At 37.8% G+C, this 17,754-nt stretch overlaps 1 protein-coding gene across 5 annotated transcripts in view; it reads left to right on the top strand.

Moving 5' to 3' along the window:
- The window catches only part of LOC308039213 (conserved oligomeric Golgi complex subunit 5-like), a 55,370-nt gene that overhangs the window by 3,303 nt on the left and 34,313 nt on the right, over nt 1-17,754 (top strand). For all 5 annotated transcript variants that reach the window (XM_080342339.1, XM_080342340.1, XM_080342336.1 and 2 more), the window contains exons 4-6: nt 1,018-1,072; nt 1,169-1,238; nt 6,018-6,138. In XM_080342339.1, coding sequence (XP_080198465.1) covers nt 1,018-1,072; nt 1,169-1,238; nt 6,018-6,138 — 246 coding nt within the window. The remainder of the gene's footprint in view (nt 1-1,017; nt 1,073-1,168; nt 1,239-6,017; nt 6,139-17,754) is intronic.

Below are 17,754 nucleotides of genomic sequence, written 5' to 3'. Positions count from 1 at the left end.
GATGTCTACAATTCCATGTATAAATGTTAGAGAACTCTTGAGTCTGTCACTAAGCCAAGCTAATCATTCTGAAATATGGAGAAGATGGAAGTTGGCATAATTATACAAAATATGTGAGATACAGTCCCACAACAGGACAAGCTGAATAAAACTATTAGCAGTAGTTATGTTTACCTTCCATCTTACTGTATTGGTAGTTTTATCCAATTTAATAATGACATACTTGTAAACAGGGCTTTACAAAAATGTAGTACAATCCTAACAATAACTGGGACAAAAATAATTTCATAGGCCTGTGTATCCATAACTTAATGAAATTCTCAGCAGGCTGATTCCATATTGCAAAAATGACTGCTACCCTTGACTACTTCGTTTGCAATTTAACAAGAAAAGAACAAACATGCTTGTAGGCTTTCTTTGTGCTGATTTGCCAAACTAATCTGGAACAAACATGATTAGGGTACTTTGCTCTGTTTGTAATCTAAATTAGATGACCTCATGATGACATTGATACCTTAATTTTTGCTAAAGATGTTTATGCACAGGAAGAAAACTTTAAAATAGAATTTATTGTCTTCTCAGTCCTCTTTATTGGTTTCTCTGAACTGTCTAGTCACTATGTTAAATAGTGTTAAATAGTTTGTGCCATTTTTGTATATCATGTTCAGGTGTTTGTAGCAGGTTATATGCCTTTGAACAGCAGTCCTGATCATCATACAATATTTAAGGCAATATGTTTGAAAGTTAACATCTAATGAATTTCAGAGTGATGTTTCTTCTGTAGGTTTGTGTTCTTTACCAATAAATTTTCCATAGCATTCTAAGTGACCTACTACAGGCTCAGTTTATTTCCAAATATGTTGTGCTTTACTCCTTTCAATCTGTTTGAATGCTTTGTTGCAAGGGGGGAAACATTTTTTATATGCTAAAGTAGTCCACAGTAGTTACTATGACTTGAAGAATAGTTCTTCCTATAATTTACAAGTGTTCCATGTAAAAAATCTCTTTATTTTGCAGGTGTCCTTCAAATGATGCAGACTAGGATTGGTGCTCTACAAAGTACTGTTGATAGGTATGCCATTCATTATATGATTAGAAAGTATAAATTCTTAATTGTTCTATGATGTTATTAATACTGCTATAAATAAATTTATCTTTTTACTTTTAGAATTAGAGTCAAAATTGTTGACCCCTACAACAAAATAGTGTCTCGCACAGCTCAGCTAGCAAAACTTCAAGTAAGTTGTATTAAAAACGTATTTTAAAAAAATCTTTTTGAATGTGTGTTGTTTCCCAATTGTCAGACGTGGGTGGAATTTTCATACTCCAGTAGCGGGTAGTTCGTTGTTCGTATTTCTCAGTGAAAATCAGTATTTGTGTGTCTCTTCATGAGCTTTTGTGAAGTGCTTTTTATTGCAAAGTAGGAAACTGACCTTTACTTGAGTTTTTGTAGAGATGGAGGGAAGAGGGAACGGTTATCTGAGTACAGATTAATTAGATTCTCATTATTATTTGTGTAATTTGGGTATTTAATGTTATGGTAGCATTGTGTAGAAGGGGCGTTTCTGCTCTAGGTAAATGCATGCTTGACTGCTGCTTAATAAAAAATTTGGGAGTTAAATCTTTAAAAACAGTCAGGATGCAATTTACAGTGCCAGTTGTTGTTCTGGAGTTTTATAAGCTCAGGTACATACTTGTCCCTGACTTTTGACTATAAGTGGAGACTACAGGAGAATGTGAATTTCTGTTAGAGGATAGCAGTGGGAGAGAACTTATCATAGTGATGGTGAGATAAGTGTGAACCACTTCCATTTTTAATTTTCTGTTAGTTGAAAACTATTCCATACATCTTCAGTCATGTAGCTGCTTTCTATTCAGTTTATGGTTTGAAAAGCAGCACAACTCCAAATCCACAAGTGTTTAATGAATTATTGTTTGAACTGTTGTCTTCACAAATTTACCTTGGCTTTGCAGAGCTAGGAATTTCTCTTTCAGTAGCTGACATTCGAGCTGTGGGTATACACTCCAGCTGATTGCCATCTGCAGGTGACTGCTGTCGTACAGCAGAGTAAATGAACCTGCAAACTGTTGTGCAGTTTCCAGTCTGGGGGCCGCTGGAGCAGCTGCAGTAGTCTCTTGGCTGAACTTCTATTTTCTGCATTACTTCCAGTAGCAGTGAAGTTCAGCAGGAGGCTCTTAACACTGTTCAGACACTTTGTCCAGCTGCTTCTCCTTTTCAACTCCAGCTGTTACTGTTTATGCCACTGGACAGAACTTTTGTGACTTACATGTGGCAGGTTAGGTGCGGTTCTTTTTTTTTGTTTGCTGGTGTATGTTGCAGCTGTGGAAAGGGTTATGGGAATTTGGAGCTAAAGATGAAGATAATTTCTGTCCTGGCTTATTCAAAAACAAGCTGCAGAAGGATGTCTGAGAAGAATGAGTCCCTGAACTTAGAAAATGTTTATTGGATGCTCTTTGCTTCCTCTTTGCTATAGCAGGGTTACATGGATTTTCCTGTGGTGTGAAAGCAGCATGCATCCAGGGTCAGCATTACTCAGCCCATGCCAGGGAATTAGTAATATTTGGCTTTTCTTAGCTCTAAGTCAGAAAAAAGATGTGCAGGGCAAGGGGAGCCTGCTAAGCTACACTTCCTAGCATCCACATCCACTTGCCTCAATGTAGAAAGAGGAATGATGATTCCAGCTTCTCTGCCAGTGAGAGTCCATCCTTGGCATGAGAGCTGCTGTCCCTTCTTGCTTTGGCAGATACATAATGAGTGCTCTATGTTGCACTACGCTGCTGGGACAAATTGAGGGTCAGGACCTCTGAATTATGAAATGGAGCTGGTCTTATGGTGAGCTGAGTCAACAGGCCTTTGAAATCTCAGTCCTCCTGCCTTTCCGAGAGGATCTGCTCTGGTGTCTCTTTACCTGGCTGACTTGTTTGTTCAGGAAGGAAGGGCAACAGCACAGCAAACAGTTCATTTCCTGATGGTGGCAGGGCTTATGACATGAAATTGCTCAAAATGCTGTCAAAATCTGTAGGGTTGGCAGGTATGTTTTGCTGACCACTGTGGTGTTTAAGGGCCTCTTGTACTTGTGATGGTATTATTTCAGTGCTTCTCCATTGATTGCTGTGGGACTGCTCACAAACTGAAGGAATATTTGGCTTCCATAAAGCTGGATTTTGCCATCCTTAATTGTTTTTAATATAGTCTGGCTTTTTCATAAACATTCTCACTGCAGATTCATTGTCAAACTTCAAATCTAGTCCTGAATTCTAAATCTCTGCTGTGTGCTTGTGTATATTATGTCTCATTCTGCTCTGAGAGCTTCATGACATCCCAAGGGAGCAACAGACTCACAAAGCTTACTTCCTACTTTAAATCATGCTGTCCTCTCCTGAGTCTTCCCATAGTAGATCACAAGCTAAATGGGAATATTTAACAGCTGAAATAGGTAGACAGAGTCTACCTGTTTGTCCTTCAGAGGGTTATTTTCTGTGCAGCTCTGTTTAAACAAGTGTTTCTACATGCTCTGTTAATTGGATATCTCGGTGTTTAAAAATCCTTACAATATCAAAATTTTAAAAACCTTTTTTAAAAAAAAGAATAATTCTGTATTTTAAACTTATTCTCTCTTTAAAATGTTCACTAGTAGCAGATTTCATCCTGGTGCTACCATAACTGTAGTTTGAAGATAGTGGACTGTCTCATCTTTCCTCAGGCTTCTGTTACATGTACATTCAATTACATTATGATTTAGCAGATATATGCAATTGCATGTTTGAGCTATGCACCAGCACATTTTCAAGTGGTCCTGTCCTTATAATTAAGTCCTCTTTCAAGAATTTCTTAAAATTAATTTGAGATTCAAAGTGAGAGGCTTTTTGATTTCTTGAATTGTAGAAATAATATCTGTTAGTGTTGATATGTTGCTTTAAATTTCGGGAGATACCTAGCATGTAATATCCATAAAAATTGGGGTTTATTTTTAATTTTACTAAAACCACTGGGACTAGCTCAAGCTATTGGCCTCTTCCAGATTAATTCTTGCTTGAACAGTGGAATTCATTCCTTCTTGGATAAAAGCCTCTCTTTTAGAAAAGCATACTGTACCACCTCAGGAAAGCAATGTTTCCAGAATTAATTCAGACTTCTGTTATGCAGGTAGGCAGATTAGAGGATCTAGTGTCTGTGAACAACTCCAATATTAGAAAAACATTTTTGTTTCCATTACACGGGCCTCATATATTACATTCTTTTACAGTGACTAAGAGTTTTATTAAGTCAAGTAACTCATGTACCTGGAAATACTTGGGTGAAAGAGAATCTTTGTCAAGGACGCAATGCAGTAGCGCTCACTGTGAAGTTCAGTGTATCTTCAGTGTCTTTGGATTTTTCTCCTCCTAATTCATTGGGCCAGAAGTTCACTCGTGTGTCTAAATATACCTTTTCCCGTCTCTTATTGAGTTTGATAGGCCTTTTAAAAGATTGTTTCTTGGGATAGGAGATAAGGAAAATAAATGATCTTTGGCATATAAAGTAAAATAAGGCCAGAAGATAACTGAAGTTGAATTCCTGGGAAAAACTACACAGTTGGATGAGAGAGTAATTACATTTGAACACAAAGTAGTAATACTATGCCCTCTTATCTGGCGAAGCAGAGTGCACTATATAAAAAGCTATTTTTGATTCATATCGGTGAACTAAATTTCTTCAGGATGAAAGTGATATGTGGATCAAGATTTTTCTAATTAAACGAATGAATTAATAAAAACTAATACGTTAATCTCTCAAAGTAGGATAAGCCCCACTTGGTTCTCCCTAATGGTAATAGAAATCATGTGGTTAAATTGTCTTAGAATACTTAGGAAACTTGCACTGCAGACTGTGTGATACAGAGCCAAAGGCGGCGAGAGTAAGCGTGCTTTTGGTGATTTTCCTCAGTGGAGCTTCTTCTGATTTTTCCTTTTTGTTCTGTCTAGATCTTTAATAAAATTAAACTATAAATGTTTGTGATTTGATTGTTTTGTGCTGGCACAGGGAAGAGACTGACGAGTTGTGCAGTCCACTGAATATTGACTGTACTGAAATCCACATACTTTTTTAACTTCTCCTGAGTCGCATTTCTGAATTCTAGTTTAGATCTTATCCACTCCAGAATGTTGTTGCTCCTATAGCCTGTACCTTCTAACACCAGTGACCCAATTCAACCCTAGAGGAACTCTACACTTGATGTGACTCCTACTGTTTCTCTGTCTCAATTATTTACTATGTAGGAGGAGAAAACCTCTTTCAAGATCTTAGTTGAGTGAAAAATGAATACACTATTACGTTTGATTTAGATGTCAGCAATGCCTTTATTCTACATTGTTGCTAACAAAAATACACACAAATGTATCCTTTTTAATTTTTAGCCAAGAATGCTGTGTTTTTCAATAAACCTGTGAAAGAGTGTGAACTAACAGTTGGCTGAATGAAGATGACTGGCCTTATGAAAGTTTTGCTGAGGATGAGTTTTTACATGTATTTCTGCTGTAATAGTCCATATCTGTGACAACAATTTAGCCTTTAAGTTTTATTGTCCTCTGAAGTGTGTGCTGCCATTTTGCTTATTTTGGATCAATATTTGATTGGCAAGGCCAACTTCTTAATTTTACTAAAGCTTACAGAGGGGGGGAGTGCTGAGGAGAGATGCACAGTATCAAATAAAGCTCATTTCTAGTTAGAAATAGAACATGTCTCTCTCATAGGGTTTCGAGTTTCCTTTTTTTTAATAGTGATGACAACAAAATCTCAGTAGCTCTGAGAGTGGAATTACCAGCTTTAGAAATTATTGGTCTATATTGCATAAAATCATGTTTAAAAGTCCTGAAAAAAAGATATTTCTAAAGTTCATTGGTTTTATTCACATTCATATTTCCTTTTTTGGTTAAAATATTTCCATATTTGAGGCCTAATATTATGTGATCATAATGTACCGATAATATCCCCTAATGCTGTGATTTCTCTGCAGGCTGCCTGTGACTTGCTGCGGAGGATAATACGCATCTTGTATCTCAGTAAGAGGCTTCAAGGACAACTGCAAGGAGGAAGCAGAGAGATAACAAAAGCTGCCCAGAGTCTCAATGAACTTGGTGAGTCCTTCTTAGTTCCTTTTAGAGGCATTTTTAGCTTGCATTCCTGTGGCTCACACTAGTGTTTGGCTTGAAAAACAAAGAAACTCCCAAAACTTTTTACTGTGGTTCTTGCAGTCTGAACTGAGAAATGGCGTATACAGAACTCATGAGTATTTTCAATTTTTTCATATGACTTCTCTAGATAAGGGTATTTAATAACAAGAAAATTCTATGGTAAGAACATGTTATTTTGGGCAACATTTTTTTTTTTTTTGTGATGAAATTAATTTCTTATTGGTTTGTGTTTGTATAAAACGCTTTCAGAGGCAGCAAATATATATTGAGCTTTTGGAAGAAATTGCACTACAATAAGGCATAGTTTGAATTACAGTTTATATTCTAAAAGAAAATTATTGGCCGTGTGACCTTTATGAAAGCCATATGTGATGTGATATACAGGTACCTGACCTGATCAAGACACTGGAAGCATTCTGCTGCAGTAGTGACTAATTTATCCAGTATTTTATTGGCTTCTAGGAAGAGTGATGATGAAATAGTTCTCATGTGGCTCATGTTAGATTGTTAGATTGTTTTTCGTTCTTTAGCTAGCTCGGGTACTTCCAGAGTATGCTGCAGGACGCAGGGAGGAGCCTCCTCCAGCTTGGAGATCAGCCCTTGGTGTTGAATATGGTGTTGCCAGCTGTTTCTCCTTTGATTTAATGGTATTCAAATTTAAGCTTCCAAAAATAGGTTGTGGGAGGGCTGAACTATCAAACATTCAGAATCATCCTGATGTTTATTGTCCATATTTGTCACTGCTCTTTTTATAGCATATAATAAAAAAATTATTAGACAATGACCTAGTCTTATAATTAGCAGATGCTGTGTTGCAAATGGAAAATTTATATATTTATTTAGTATATCAGTTTGACTGGAGTACTTAAGCATCAATTGTAGCATTCTAAGATATAATATTTTTTCTAATTTTCTATTTTTTTCTAGTTTTTTATTTTCTTTCCATTTTGGTCTCCCTTCACATCTTCAGAATATATAAAGTAATACTGTCTTTTAACTGTCTGAATTACAAGTCTTGTGGGATTAATCTGAATGCTAGATCCTGTTCAAATAATTAGTACAACTTAATGGCAAAATCTGAGATGTTGATCTTGTGTAGTTTTTAGGATTTATTTCTTTTAAAAAAAATGCCTTTTATTATTCTCCTTCCTCTCTTTATTCCATTCCTTTCACCATTAGAAAAAAAAAAAAGAGCTTGCACTTTTCTTTGTTAAAGTGTGATGGTCTTTTGAATTGTAGAATGGTTTGGGTTGGAAGGGACCTTTAAAGCTCATCTAGTCCAACCCGCCTGCCATGGGCAGGGACACCTTCCACTAGACCAGGTTGCTCAAAGCCCCGTCGAGCCTGACATTGAACACTGCCAGAGGTGGGGCATCCACAGCTTCTCTGGGCACTCTGTTCCAGTGCCCCACCACCTCATGGGGAAGAGTTTCTTCCTTATAGCTAATCCAGATCTACTCTCTTTCAGTTTAACATCAGTACCCCTTGTCCTATCACTACATGCCTTGCAAAAAGTCCCTCTCCAGATTTCTTGTAGGTTCCCTTTAGGCACTGGAAGGTGCTATAAGGTCTCCCCCGAGCCTTCTCCAGGCTGAACAACCCCAGCTCTCTCAACCTGTCTTCCTGTTTGCAAATACTTGGTCTTTTCCTGAAGCTTAGAGAAGTCTCAGTCATTGTTATTGTTAAAGATGAAGGGAAGCATGTACCCTTAGGAAGCAGTTTTGAATTTCATTCTGTAGACCATAGGGGAGAGCCAAGGCTTGTGGTCCTTAATTTAATCTTTAATTAATCCTTAATTCTGGATGGTTTATGACCAGGTAAAATACCTTGTCTACTGTCATCTCTCTCTCCTTTTCTTTCTCTGGTGTCTTCCTTTCTTCTCTCTTACCTCTCCATCTTCATTCTTCCTACATGTTTTGGCTTTCTGTTCTTTGTGCTATCCTCTGCTGCCCACCTGATGCAAATTCTCGTTGCCTTCAGCTGGCCATGGCACCCAGCACCCAAGGGGTGGGAACACCCCACTGAGGAGTGGCTGGTGTGGTGGGTTACTGGGTATGGGTGGCTCTGTTCGGAGAGGAGGAAGCTGTACAGCGGCTGGAGTTAACACAGCTCAGGGTCCCGCAGCAGGAGTCAGGAGCAGGGGTACATGTTACAGGGAGCCTGGATTTTGGGGTGTGCATAGGCCAGCAGTGTTTTGCACTTCTGGCCTTGGAAAACATTGGGATGTGTGCAAGACTTGGGGGGTGGTGGTGACAGCAGCATGGGGCAGGAGAGCAGTGAAGCTGTGGTGACTTGGGGTGAGGTTGAGGAAACGCTGGATTTCAGAAAGCTGGGAAATGTGATGGTGTTGGAAGGGTGGAAGGCGTGGGAAGAAGACACTGGGCATTGGTTATTCAGTGGTGAGATGCAAAAGCTTTGGGAGAACTTGGGAAGTACTACAGCTTCTGATGGTAGTATATAGGTGGTAGACCTGAGTAGTGTGAAAGCCTGGTGTTGGATAGGGGGCTCTGTGTCATGGAGGCTTGCTTTTGGATTGGGGATCATGGCCAGTATTAATATTAGTTTGTGAGTTTAGCCAGATATTTTTGAATATCCCTTTTGTCTCTCATTCAGGGAAAAATTCTTACCATTGTTTGTTACCTTTCTGTTGTGCGTATGGTCCAATGTAATTTCTGCTCTGTTGAAATCAGCAGCACTGTGTTATTACTGTGAAAGCTTTGCACTTTTTATGGTATAATATACCTTTTATTGCTTACAGGTTATTATCAGTAGAATCTTGGTATAACTGGCCATTTATTTTTATCTGCTGTTATTCTCTGTGTGTATGTTTGGGGGACACAAATGTGTGTATGCCCATTTGGGTATATGTATCCAATGTGTACTTCCTCTGCAGATCTATATTAGTTCACTTACAGCTTTTACTTAGTTGTGCCTTGAAGTTCATTTTACAGTGATGGGAAAAGATATAAAAAAATAGAAAATCTTGGAATTATATAGAAACTTGGGTCAGTCAGAGGAACTACAAAAAACAGTAGCTTTTATTGCGAAGTATTTTTTTTATTGGACACTTCGTTAAGTTGCTAGTAGCCTGCAGATCTCCAGCTTCAGCGGATGATGATAGGAACTTTAGTATGAAAGCATTTGGTAATATTTTCACTACTTAAAATTAAAGTAGATGTAAAATTCCTCCGTGTTGGACTTTTACATTCTTTGAAGTTAACTTCCCACTTTGGCGCAGTAAGAAGAAACAATTCCCTATGTAATTTTTAGAGATTAAATGTGATTAATGTGTGTGTGTGTGCATATATATGTATATATATATAAAACCCCAAACTTTCTTCTGCAGCTCCTCCACCTCTGTTGTGGTTTAATCAGGCAGGCAGCTGAATACCACATAGCCATTTGTTCACTCTTCCTGCCAGTGGGATGAGGGATCGAATCAGAAGAAAAATGTAAACCTTGTGGATTGAGATAAAGATAGGTTAATAGGACAGAAAAGGGAAGGAAAATAATAATAATAATGATAAAAGAATATACAGAATAAGTGATGCACAATGGAATTGCTCACCATCTGATGACTAGCCTGTCCCCTAGCAGCAACCCCCTGGCCAGCTCTCCCCATAATTTATATACTGATCATGACAAAATATGGTGTGGAGTATCCCTGGGGTCACTGGAGTCAGCTGTCCCAGCTGTGTCCCCTCCCAACTTCTTGTGCACTCCCAGCCCACTTGCTGGTGGGTGGTGTGAGGAGGAGAAGAGTCCTTGACCCTTTGTGAGCACTGCTCAGCTGTTACTAAAACAACCCTGCTATCAACATTATTCTCATTCTAAATCCAGAACACAACACTATGCCAGCTACAAGGAAGAAAATTAACTCTGTCCCAGGTGAAATCAGGACAACCTCCTAACACACTTGTTTGGGTTCTCTACCAAAGTAGAAACAGAGTCGTGACAGTCTGTTGAATAAGCTATTAGTTGCTTCTCTAGTGGTGATTCTTCATACTACACAATCCAAGTCAGTGTTTGTACAGGTAAAACAAATGGCATATTCAAATGTCACACAGTGTCTAATGCAGTGAATTACATGCCCTGACTATGCTCCTTGGTGATATTTTAATACAAATATTTTATAAAGTGAAAAACATTGCTAAGCAAGTTTAAACAACAGAATGTGACAAGAAAATGGTACATTGTATACAGTTCCCTTTCACAGGAGAAATTCTGCAGGTATTAAAAAATCTGCTATATTCTCTATGGGTGTGCAGAAATGACAGTCGGCGACAGTGGCCAGTGACTGGTCAGATGAAGGTGAAAATCTCTTGGTTGTGCAGTAAATGGCTGGCTTGGCTGTGGGCAGGTTGTTAATTCCATCTGTCAGTTTCAGGGCTGGCTCTGGACAAAGGATTTATCTCTTTTGCTTCATAAATAACTATAGCTGATGTCATCATTATTCATATAAATGCCTAGAGTTCTTTTAATTATAATATACTCTTAGTCTCTATATATGATTGTATTATAATTTATTTCACAGCAAATGAATTTATTTGCTTGAATGACCTTGTGAGCATATAATACTTCTGGGCAGGTTCTTGCAGCAGCCATAATTTTACTCTTTTGCAAACTCAGAGTTAGTCTGTGACTAAGCTGTGCAACCATAAAATGAAGTGGAAGGGGTCTGTTGAAACATGGTTTTGGGTGTCTTCAATGTGGAAGTTTCTCCAGCACAATAATGCCTGTCGTGTAACTTTTGATAAGAGAGAATGAGGTGAGATAGGACTATGACCTTACTTTGAAGCTAAATAATTATAGAAAAAAGACAAAATATTGTTGGTTACAGAACTCTAGCTAAAATGGAGAAAGCCCCATGTATGTATTGTGTTCTTTATAAAGAGGGAGCAAAGCCTACACAGTTTTTTTACCTTACAGTTATTTAGGCTTAATTTGACCATAGAAGCCTTAAGGGAAATTTGAAGAAATAAAGCTCAGTTTTGATCATCCTTGTAGAGAAGTGTAGCTTGGATGGAGCAAACTGCAATTAGTTCAGATCTGCATGACACTGGGTAAATATAATTTGAAAGAAGTTATTTGGCTGTGCCTAGATGGCCTCTTTGTAGCTGAGGTAATGTAGGTGGTGGTAGCACTGTCTTCTAAAGTGCACTCCAGAACGAGGGACATCTGCACAAAGGTGACAATGGTCTTGGGCCTGAAAATTCTCTTGTGGAGGCTAGAAAAAATTGGATGTAGGACCTTTCTAGGGTAAACAAGATGAATCATGATGTAATTTAAACAAGAAAAAGCCTGGGTATAGCTGATATCTTTGTTAGAGGTCAAAACTGGAGGAAATGAGAGGAGGGAAATGACCTCATCTACCTGTTTTTATGGGGATTGCGTTGGTGGGACCTTGTCTCATCCAGTGCTGAGGTTTCTCTGTTGCAGTGTGCTTTTCTAGTATTCCTACTGTATGTAATACCCTGGAGTTTCCACTGAAAGGGAACACTGTTGTAAAGACTGGAGTTATCTATAGTATTGCAGCTCATCATCCAGTTTGTGTCATACACTAATACAAAATAATGCTTTATAGAAGGAGAGAATTAAATTTCTTTGTGAAAATTCACTGTTTCTTTTTACATTTTGTTCTTGTAGTTCTGTGTTGTAGTAATGTCATTTGGTCTGTGGTTTCCCTGTCTTTGAAAATGCTTATGACATTAAATAGAGCAAGATCTGTCCAAATATTATATATCTAAGAAGACTATTTTTTTTCTTCTTTTTCTCTGTTCTGTTAAAACAGGGACCTATTCTGTGGAAAGGAGAGCGTGTTCCTTTGTGTGCATGTCTATATGTGTATGTCTATAAATATTTATAAATACAAATATAAACAATATGTATATTGATCCTATTGTATCTCAGCTGCCTTTTAGAGTAATCTCATTGTTCTTAGTGGTCATCTTTGGGGACTCCTGGGGGGAAGAGATGAGATTCCAGGAGACCAGAGAGCTTGCTTTATTGAAAATAGAAGTCATTGGCTCCTATTTTATTTAGACAACTCAAACTAAAAATTTGTAAGAGTCTAGAATATAAAAGTGCTATTAAATAGTAGGCCACATAGATTTATCAAGAATGAATCCTGTTTAACCAACTGTGTTTTCTTGGCAGCATAATACGTCCTAGGACTAGAGAGATCAATGACTGTCTTGTAGTTTGATTTAAATAGGGCTCTTGACACCATGTCACACTAGCAGGATCAGCAAATAATCCTGATGAAAATGTTGTGTAATGAATGCAGAAGTTTTGAAAAAGCTGTACCCCAAAGTTCATCATCAGCTGTTCACTGTTGCTGTGCAATATATCAAGTGGGGTTTCGTTAAAATGTATGCTGCAACTGGCTAATGTTTTCATTAATGTTTTGAGTGATGTAATATGGTATATCCTTATTAAATTTACAAGTAATAATCAAGCAGAGAAGAATGGAAAGTATGTTGGGAAACAGGGTTAGAATGAAGAATATTCTGAGCAAATTGGAGGTACGTCTTAGCTGAACTGGTTTCATTTGTCTTTCAGACAAGTGCAAAGTCCCAGCAATAAATAATCGTAGTTACCAGCAGGAAGAGGAGAAATGACTGTATGGATAACAGTTCTGCAGAGAGGCTTGAGAGCTCCTCACAAATTGAGTTCAAGCCACTTGTTCATTTGTGTTGTAGCAGCATGATATTGTTGGCAATGAAATTTGTACTGATCTTTATAAGGGTGTTGTGGGCAAGGCACTTGAAACAAACCTTTTATTCGTGCTGGAGTATCAAGTCCCTTCAGAGGCACTTCATTCAAGGCAGAGGTAGATTAATTGGAGAAAGTCCTAATTACAGCAGTCATGGTGGCAGGGTGAGTGGGGGAATTGAAAGTGTCTGGTTCTTTGGTTTGGAGAAGAGGAGTCTGAGAGGCAGAGTAACATTCTTTAGCTAAGTAAAAGTTTTTCAAATGAGGACTAATGGCTCCATATCCACTGTGATTGAAACAGTAAGTAATGGGCCTGAAATGAGGGGGAAAAAAAAATATCTAAAATGTTGGGAGAGGTTTCTGCCAGTAATGGTAGTTTCAGAGGAGCTGCGAAGTCAGTATTTGAAGCTTTTTTAAAAGCAGTTTAGACAAAACACGTATCAGGAATAGTTGAGATACAGGTGGTTTTGCCTTGAAGGAGGAGGGCTGAGTAAGCTGACCTGGTGCCAGTCCTTTGTTTCTCTCTGAGATGCTTCCACCTGCAGCTCTGTAAATAGAAAATGTGTTATAGAGAAGTTTTGGTGTGTGATGGTGGTGTGATTTTTGTTTGTTTTTTTTTTATTTTATTTTATTTTGGTGTGATATGGTATGGTTTTTGTTTTTTTTTTTTTTCTTAATTGATCTGCTTGATATAAAATTTTCTTCCCACAAGTTGGTTTGTTGGGCGCTGTGCCCAGATACCTCTTGGAGTATTAGGATAATGTGACTGGAAAATTTCTGCCATCACTTTAGTTCAGCCTGTTCTTATCACTCCTTTAGATGAAATAGATAAATCTCCTCAAAGACCTTCAGCTCACCCCTCTGACACAATTACTTCGCTTCTGGTTGTGACTGACATTCAAGTTAACTTCACACAGTTCATCATGTTACTGGAGTGCTGCATAAATTGACCCTCAAAAACTATTATGTCAATATTCTGCAGGAGAATGCAGTGAGCAGGAAAAGGAAGGTGGTGCTGACTATTGTGAATGTAGATGTCATGTATCTAATTTCTTTTCCTTTGCCAGGAAGGAAGGGAAGCTCTCTGTTTCTCAGTGACCCAAGTGTTTTTAAGAAATATAATAAATATATATTAATTTACTCCTGTAAGTTTTTAGTATTTGGGAACAATGATGAATATTGTTTTTTGTTTATCAAAAGGCTAATAATTGCCAGTCAGTGTTCAGGAAACAACAGTTCTAATTTGTTGAAAACTGAAATGATTAAATTTAGTAGTAAGCGTTCATACTTATTTGTTTTATGGCAGCTGCCACAGGTACTATGGTAGTTATCTGTCACTGCTGCCTTCTTCTTCTATCATATTCAGTGATGAAATTAGTGCCTTTTTTTTTTCCTCTATTCCAAGGAAAAATTTAGAGTGTATGATTGCCAAGCCAGATCTGGTGTTGACTGCAATTAAAGTGAGGAAGGACTTGGTTACTGTCATGTCAGTGAGGTCTTTCACTGTTAGTACACAGTGCAGACAGATTTGCTGGATATTAATATTGCCGTGTGGAGTTTCTCATAAGAATCAACACACTTGAATCTGGATGGAAAAGTTGCTTTCATGGTGCTTTTGCTTAAGGAATTGGATGCATTACAATTTACTGCTTTGTGCAAGACCTGGTATCCTCCAAAATCATAGAGCATATGTCTGTAGGGGTAAGTGAACTGATTTGATTAAAAGAAATTACACGGCCATGCTAGCATGATGCTTTGCCTGGGGTAATTAGTCCTGCTGAGAATGACTGAATTGTATTACTGGCTCAGAGCCATCTGCATTGTTTCTGAATGTCACTGCTTCAGGTGGTACAATCTGCATCCACAGTAAGTGCAAATACCTTGCTAAAACATTTTTCTTGTCCCTGGTGGCGTTACCAGTAGCACTGCCAGACCTGCACTGAAATTGGGCTAAAATACCCTGTGCCTTTCTGTAGTTGAGTGTCATCTCCATGTTCAGCAGTTTCATGTTTTTCCTTTCAGTTGAGTGTTTGTGTACGTGTGTTGTTTTTTTTCCCTGCTGAAGCTCTGTTACCGTAAGATGGAAGATTTTGCAAAAAGTTGTTTTGCAAAGTTTTATTTGTAGTATCCCAGGCCAAAAAAAACCTCTCTGGTGGGAAGGTGCAAGCAGACAGACAAATAATTTAAAAGCCTTAATATTTGTAAATTTAAAACAGAGTCTTGAACTGTTTGGAAGCTGGGAACTCATTTTTGTATAAAAGCTTAATTTTTCCAAATTAAAACTGATGCAAAATGTTTACTGCCTCAATTTACTGTGTTTATAAAGATTCTGGTTTTATTAGTTGGTCTGCCCGTTCAAGGAAAGGAGTGCTGTGCAAGCTATGGATAGTTAGCGCTAACACAAATTCCTCTTGGTTACTAAGATGATCTTGTTATTTTCTTAATATTGCTCCTGGCTTCATGTTTCCAAAGTCACTACTTGATTTATTGTGAATTAATGTGAAAGGAAGAGGTACTCAGGCTTCTGCTGAGTTGCGTTATTTCATGAATTATGATGTACAACCGAGTATTTTGTGTAATGAGTGTAGAAGCTGGTCCTTGTGCTCTTGTGTAGTTGCTGTACCACCTGCTTATTTCTTTCTCTGTTTCAATTATGCAAACAACAATCTTGTTCTGGGCCATGTTATTTTATGCCACCTTGACCGTTTATGCAGAGTTAAGAAGCTTCTGTGGGTATTAATTTATTTCTTGTTGGCTTTTGAAATAAAGAAAGAAAAATCTTGATAGTATATAACAAGTTCATTAATTTGAACTACTCACTATAAGATACTGAATTAATGTGCCTGTAACAAAATGACTTGCAAAACGTAATACAATTTATCGTTACTAAGAGGCTAATAGCATAAGACCTCTTTATCCTCTATTGAACAAGGCAGACAGAACATACAGATTTTACCGTTGAATTGCATTTTGCTGTGATTAGGATTCGTAGCTTGGAAACCTTATGTTAGACCAAACATTTTATGTAGATAGTTGGTATGTTTTACTTACTCTCTGTCATGCATTCTTTTTTTAACCATTTTCAATAGAAGACACTAAATAATTACAGGTGCATGAGAGAAAAGACTAAATTTGATTGGGTACAAGAGAAATAAAAATCCTGTTGGAATTTTGTTTTTCAACATAACCTTTAAATTATTAGGGCTTGAATTTACATTTCCTCAGGTTTTTAAAAGTCTGCTTTCTGTTAATGTAGCTTCATTGTAGTTTCATTGCTGTGTCACTGTTTCCAAAGTTCTAACTGTTCTGATCTCTTGAAATTTATTTTTCTTTATGCAGACAGCTCTAAAAAATGAATCCATGTATAATTGTAATGGTGGGTTTCCTCGATGCCTAATTTCCTTTAAGTGACCATAAATATGTTTCAAATTATGAAACTATTTTTTCATGTTAGCATTAAGTTGATTTCTGGTTTTGATGAGCCTAATCTTTTAGCTATAACTACTCAAAGTATTTGATTTTGCTGTATTATTGAGCATTTGATATAGACCTTGCCAGAGGTCTCTATATTGCGTATTTAAAAATGGATTTAGTACTCTGTTTTCTATCTTGAGGTGTTAACCTGTTCCTGAGAGGTATGTTATTGCTGTCCCATTAGCAAGGCTGTGTCAGAAGTTACAGTGTGTTCAAGTTGCCTTTGCTGTAGCACGTGGAGTATTTCTAACAGTTTTTATCCAGATTTCAGTCTCATCAAGGACTATTTTCTGTCCTTTGCTCTTTCTGGCTCCCAGTTGCAAGTGTCCACACCTTTTGTTCCTTACATTTCTGGAAAGCTTTGCTCTTTCAGCCTCTGTGTCATCTGTTACTCTGAACCTGATTGCTACTATTTCATTATTAATATCAGTTATTATTATTATGATCTAAGGTATGGAAGATTTGGTTATAGGCCAATATTACATTAAGTTAGGCTTCAGCAGGTACAGAGCAAAATCTGGGGCCTGACAGCTCTTGATTTATTTGCTTTTAACAGTTCAGATGACTCCAGTGGGCAAGAAATGATAGTGCCCAAGAACTGAGGAAGGGGAGGGGGCGTGGGATAGACTACCAGAACGTGTTTTCTGCTAGGAGAGGAATTATTGTCAGGACAGCAGAGCAGCTGTGCCAGTCATGCAGCTGATAAGTTACTGTGCATTTGAACTGTCTTGTGTACTGTCCTGTGCACGAGGCACAAGTAGTGTTTGCCCTGTCTGCTTTGGTAATGTGTCAGGCGGTCTGGGGCTTTGAGAGCCAGGGCTTTGGAGTCCCACCTGGGCTGGGTAAGGCTGAAACAGAGGGGCCTGGGAATTTTGGAAGAGGAACTGGTTAGAAATGAAAAGCAGAAAGAGTGGTAGAATAGGGCAGTTGTGAAAGAAGGTCTTGGTAATTACTCTGTCCTGTCTTTTCTCATTAATGAGCTTAAATGTAAAGGCCATGTGTTGTAAGGTAGGTTTTTTCCAGATTTTGTTTCTTTGTTTTGCAATTAATGAATTTAAATGTGTGGTTCTGAAATCTGAAAACTATACTTCATTCTGTTTCTCTAATAACAAAATTCCCCTTCTGTTTTCTTCTCAAAGTATCTCTGTAGAGCAGAGGGGAATTATAGCAAACCTGTTTCTGTCTTGTTAAGGAATACATGCTCTCCACCAGAAGGATGTATCCCAGCTAGTAAGGGTGTTTGGACTTTGTTTTTGCTTTACCCTTGATCATTTTAAGCATTTGAACAGTAAGTATTTTTGTGGTTATTGGCTAGGGTGTGTCATGGGAGGGGAGATACTCAAGGATTTGGAAGAACCAGTAACATACATA

This window comes from Nesoenas mayeri, assembly GCF_963082525.1.
Source record: "Nesoenas mayeri genome assembly, chromosome: 1".
NCBI lineage: Eukaryota > Metazoa > Chordata > Aves > Columbiformes > Columbidae > Nesoenas > Nesoenas mayeri.
Note: the sequence above shows the minus strand (reverse complement) of the source record. Positions and strands in the feature narration are given on the sequence as shown.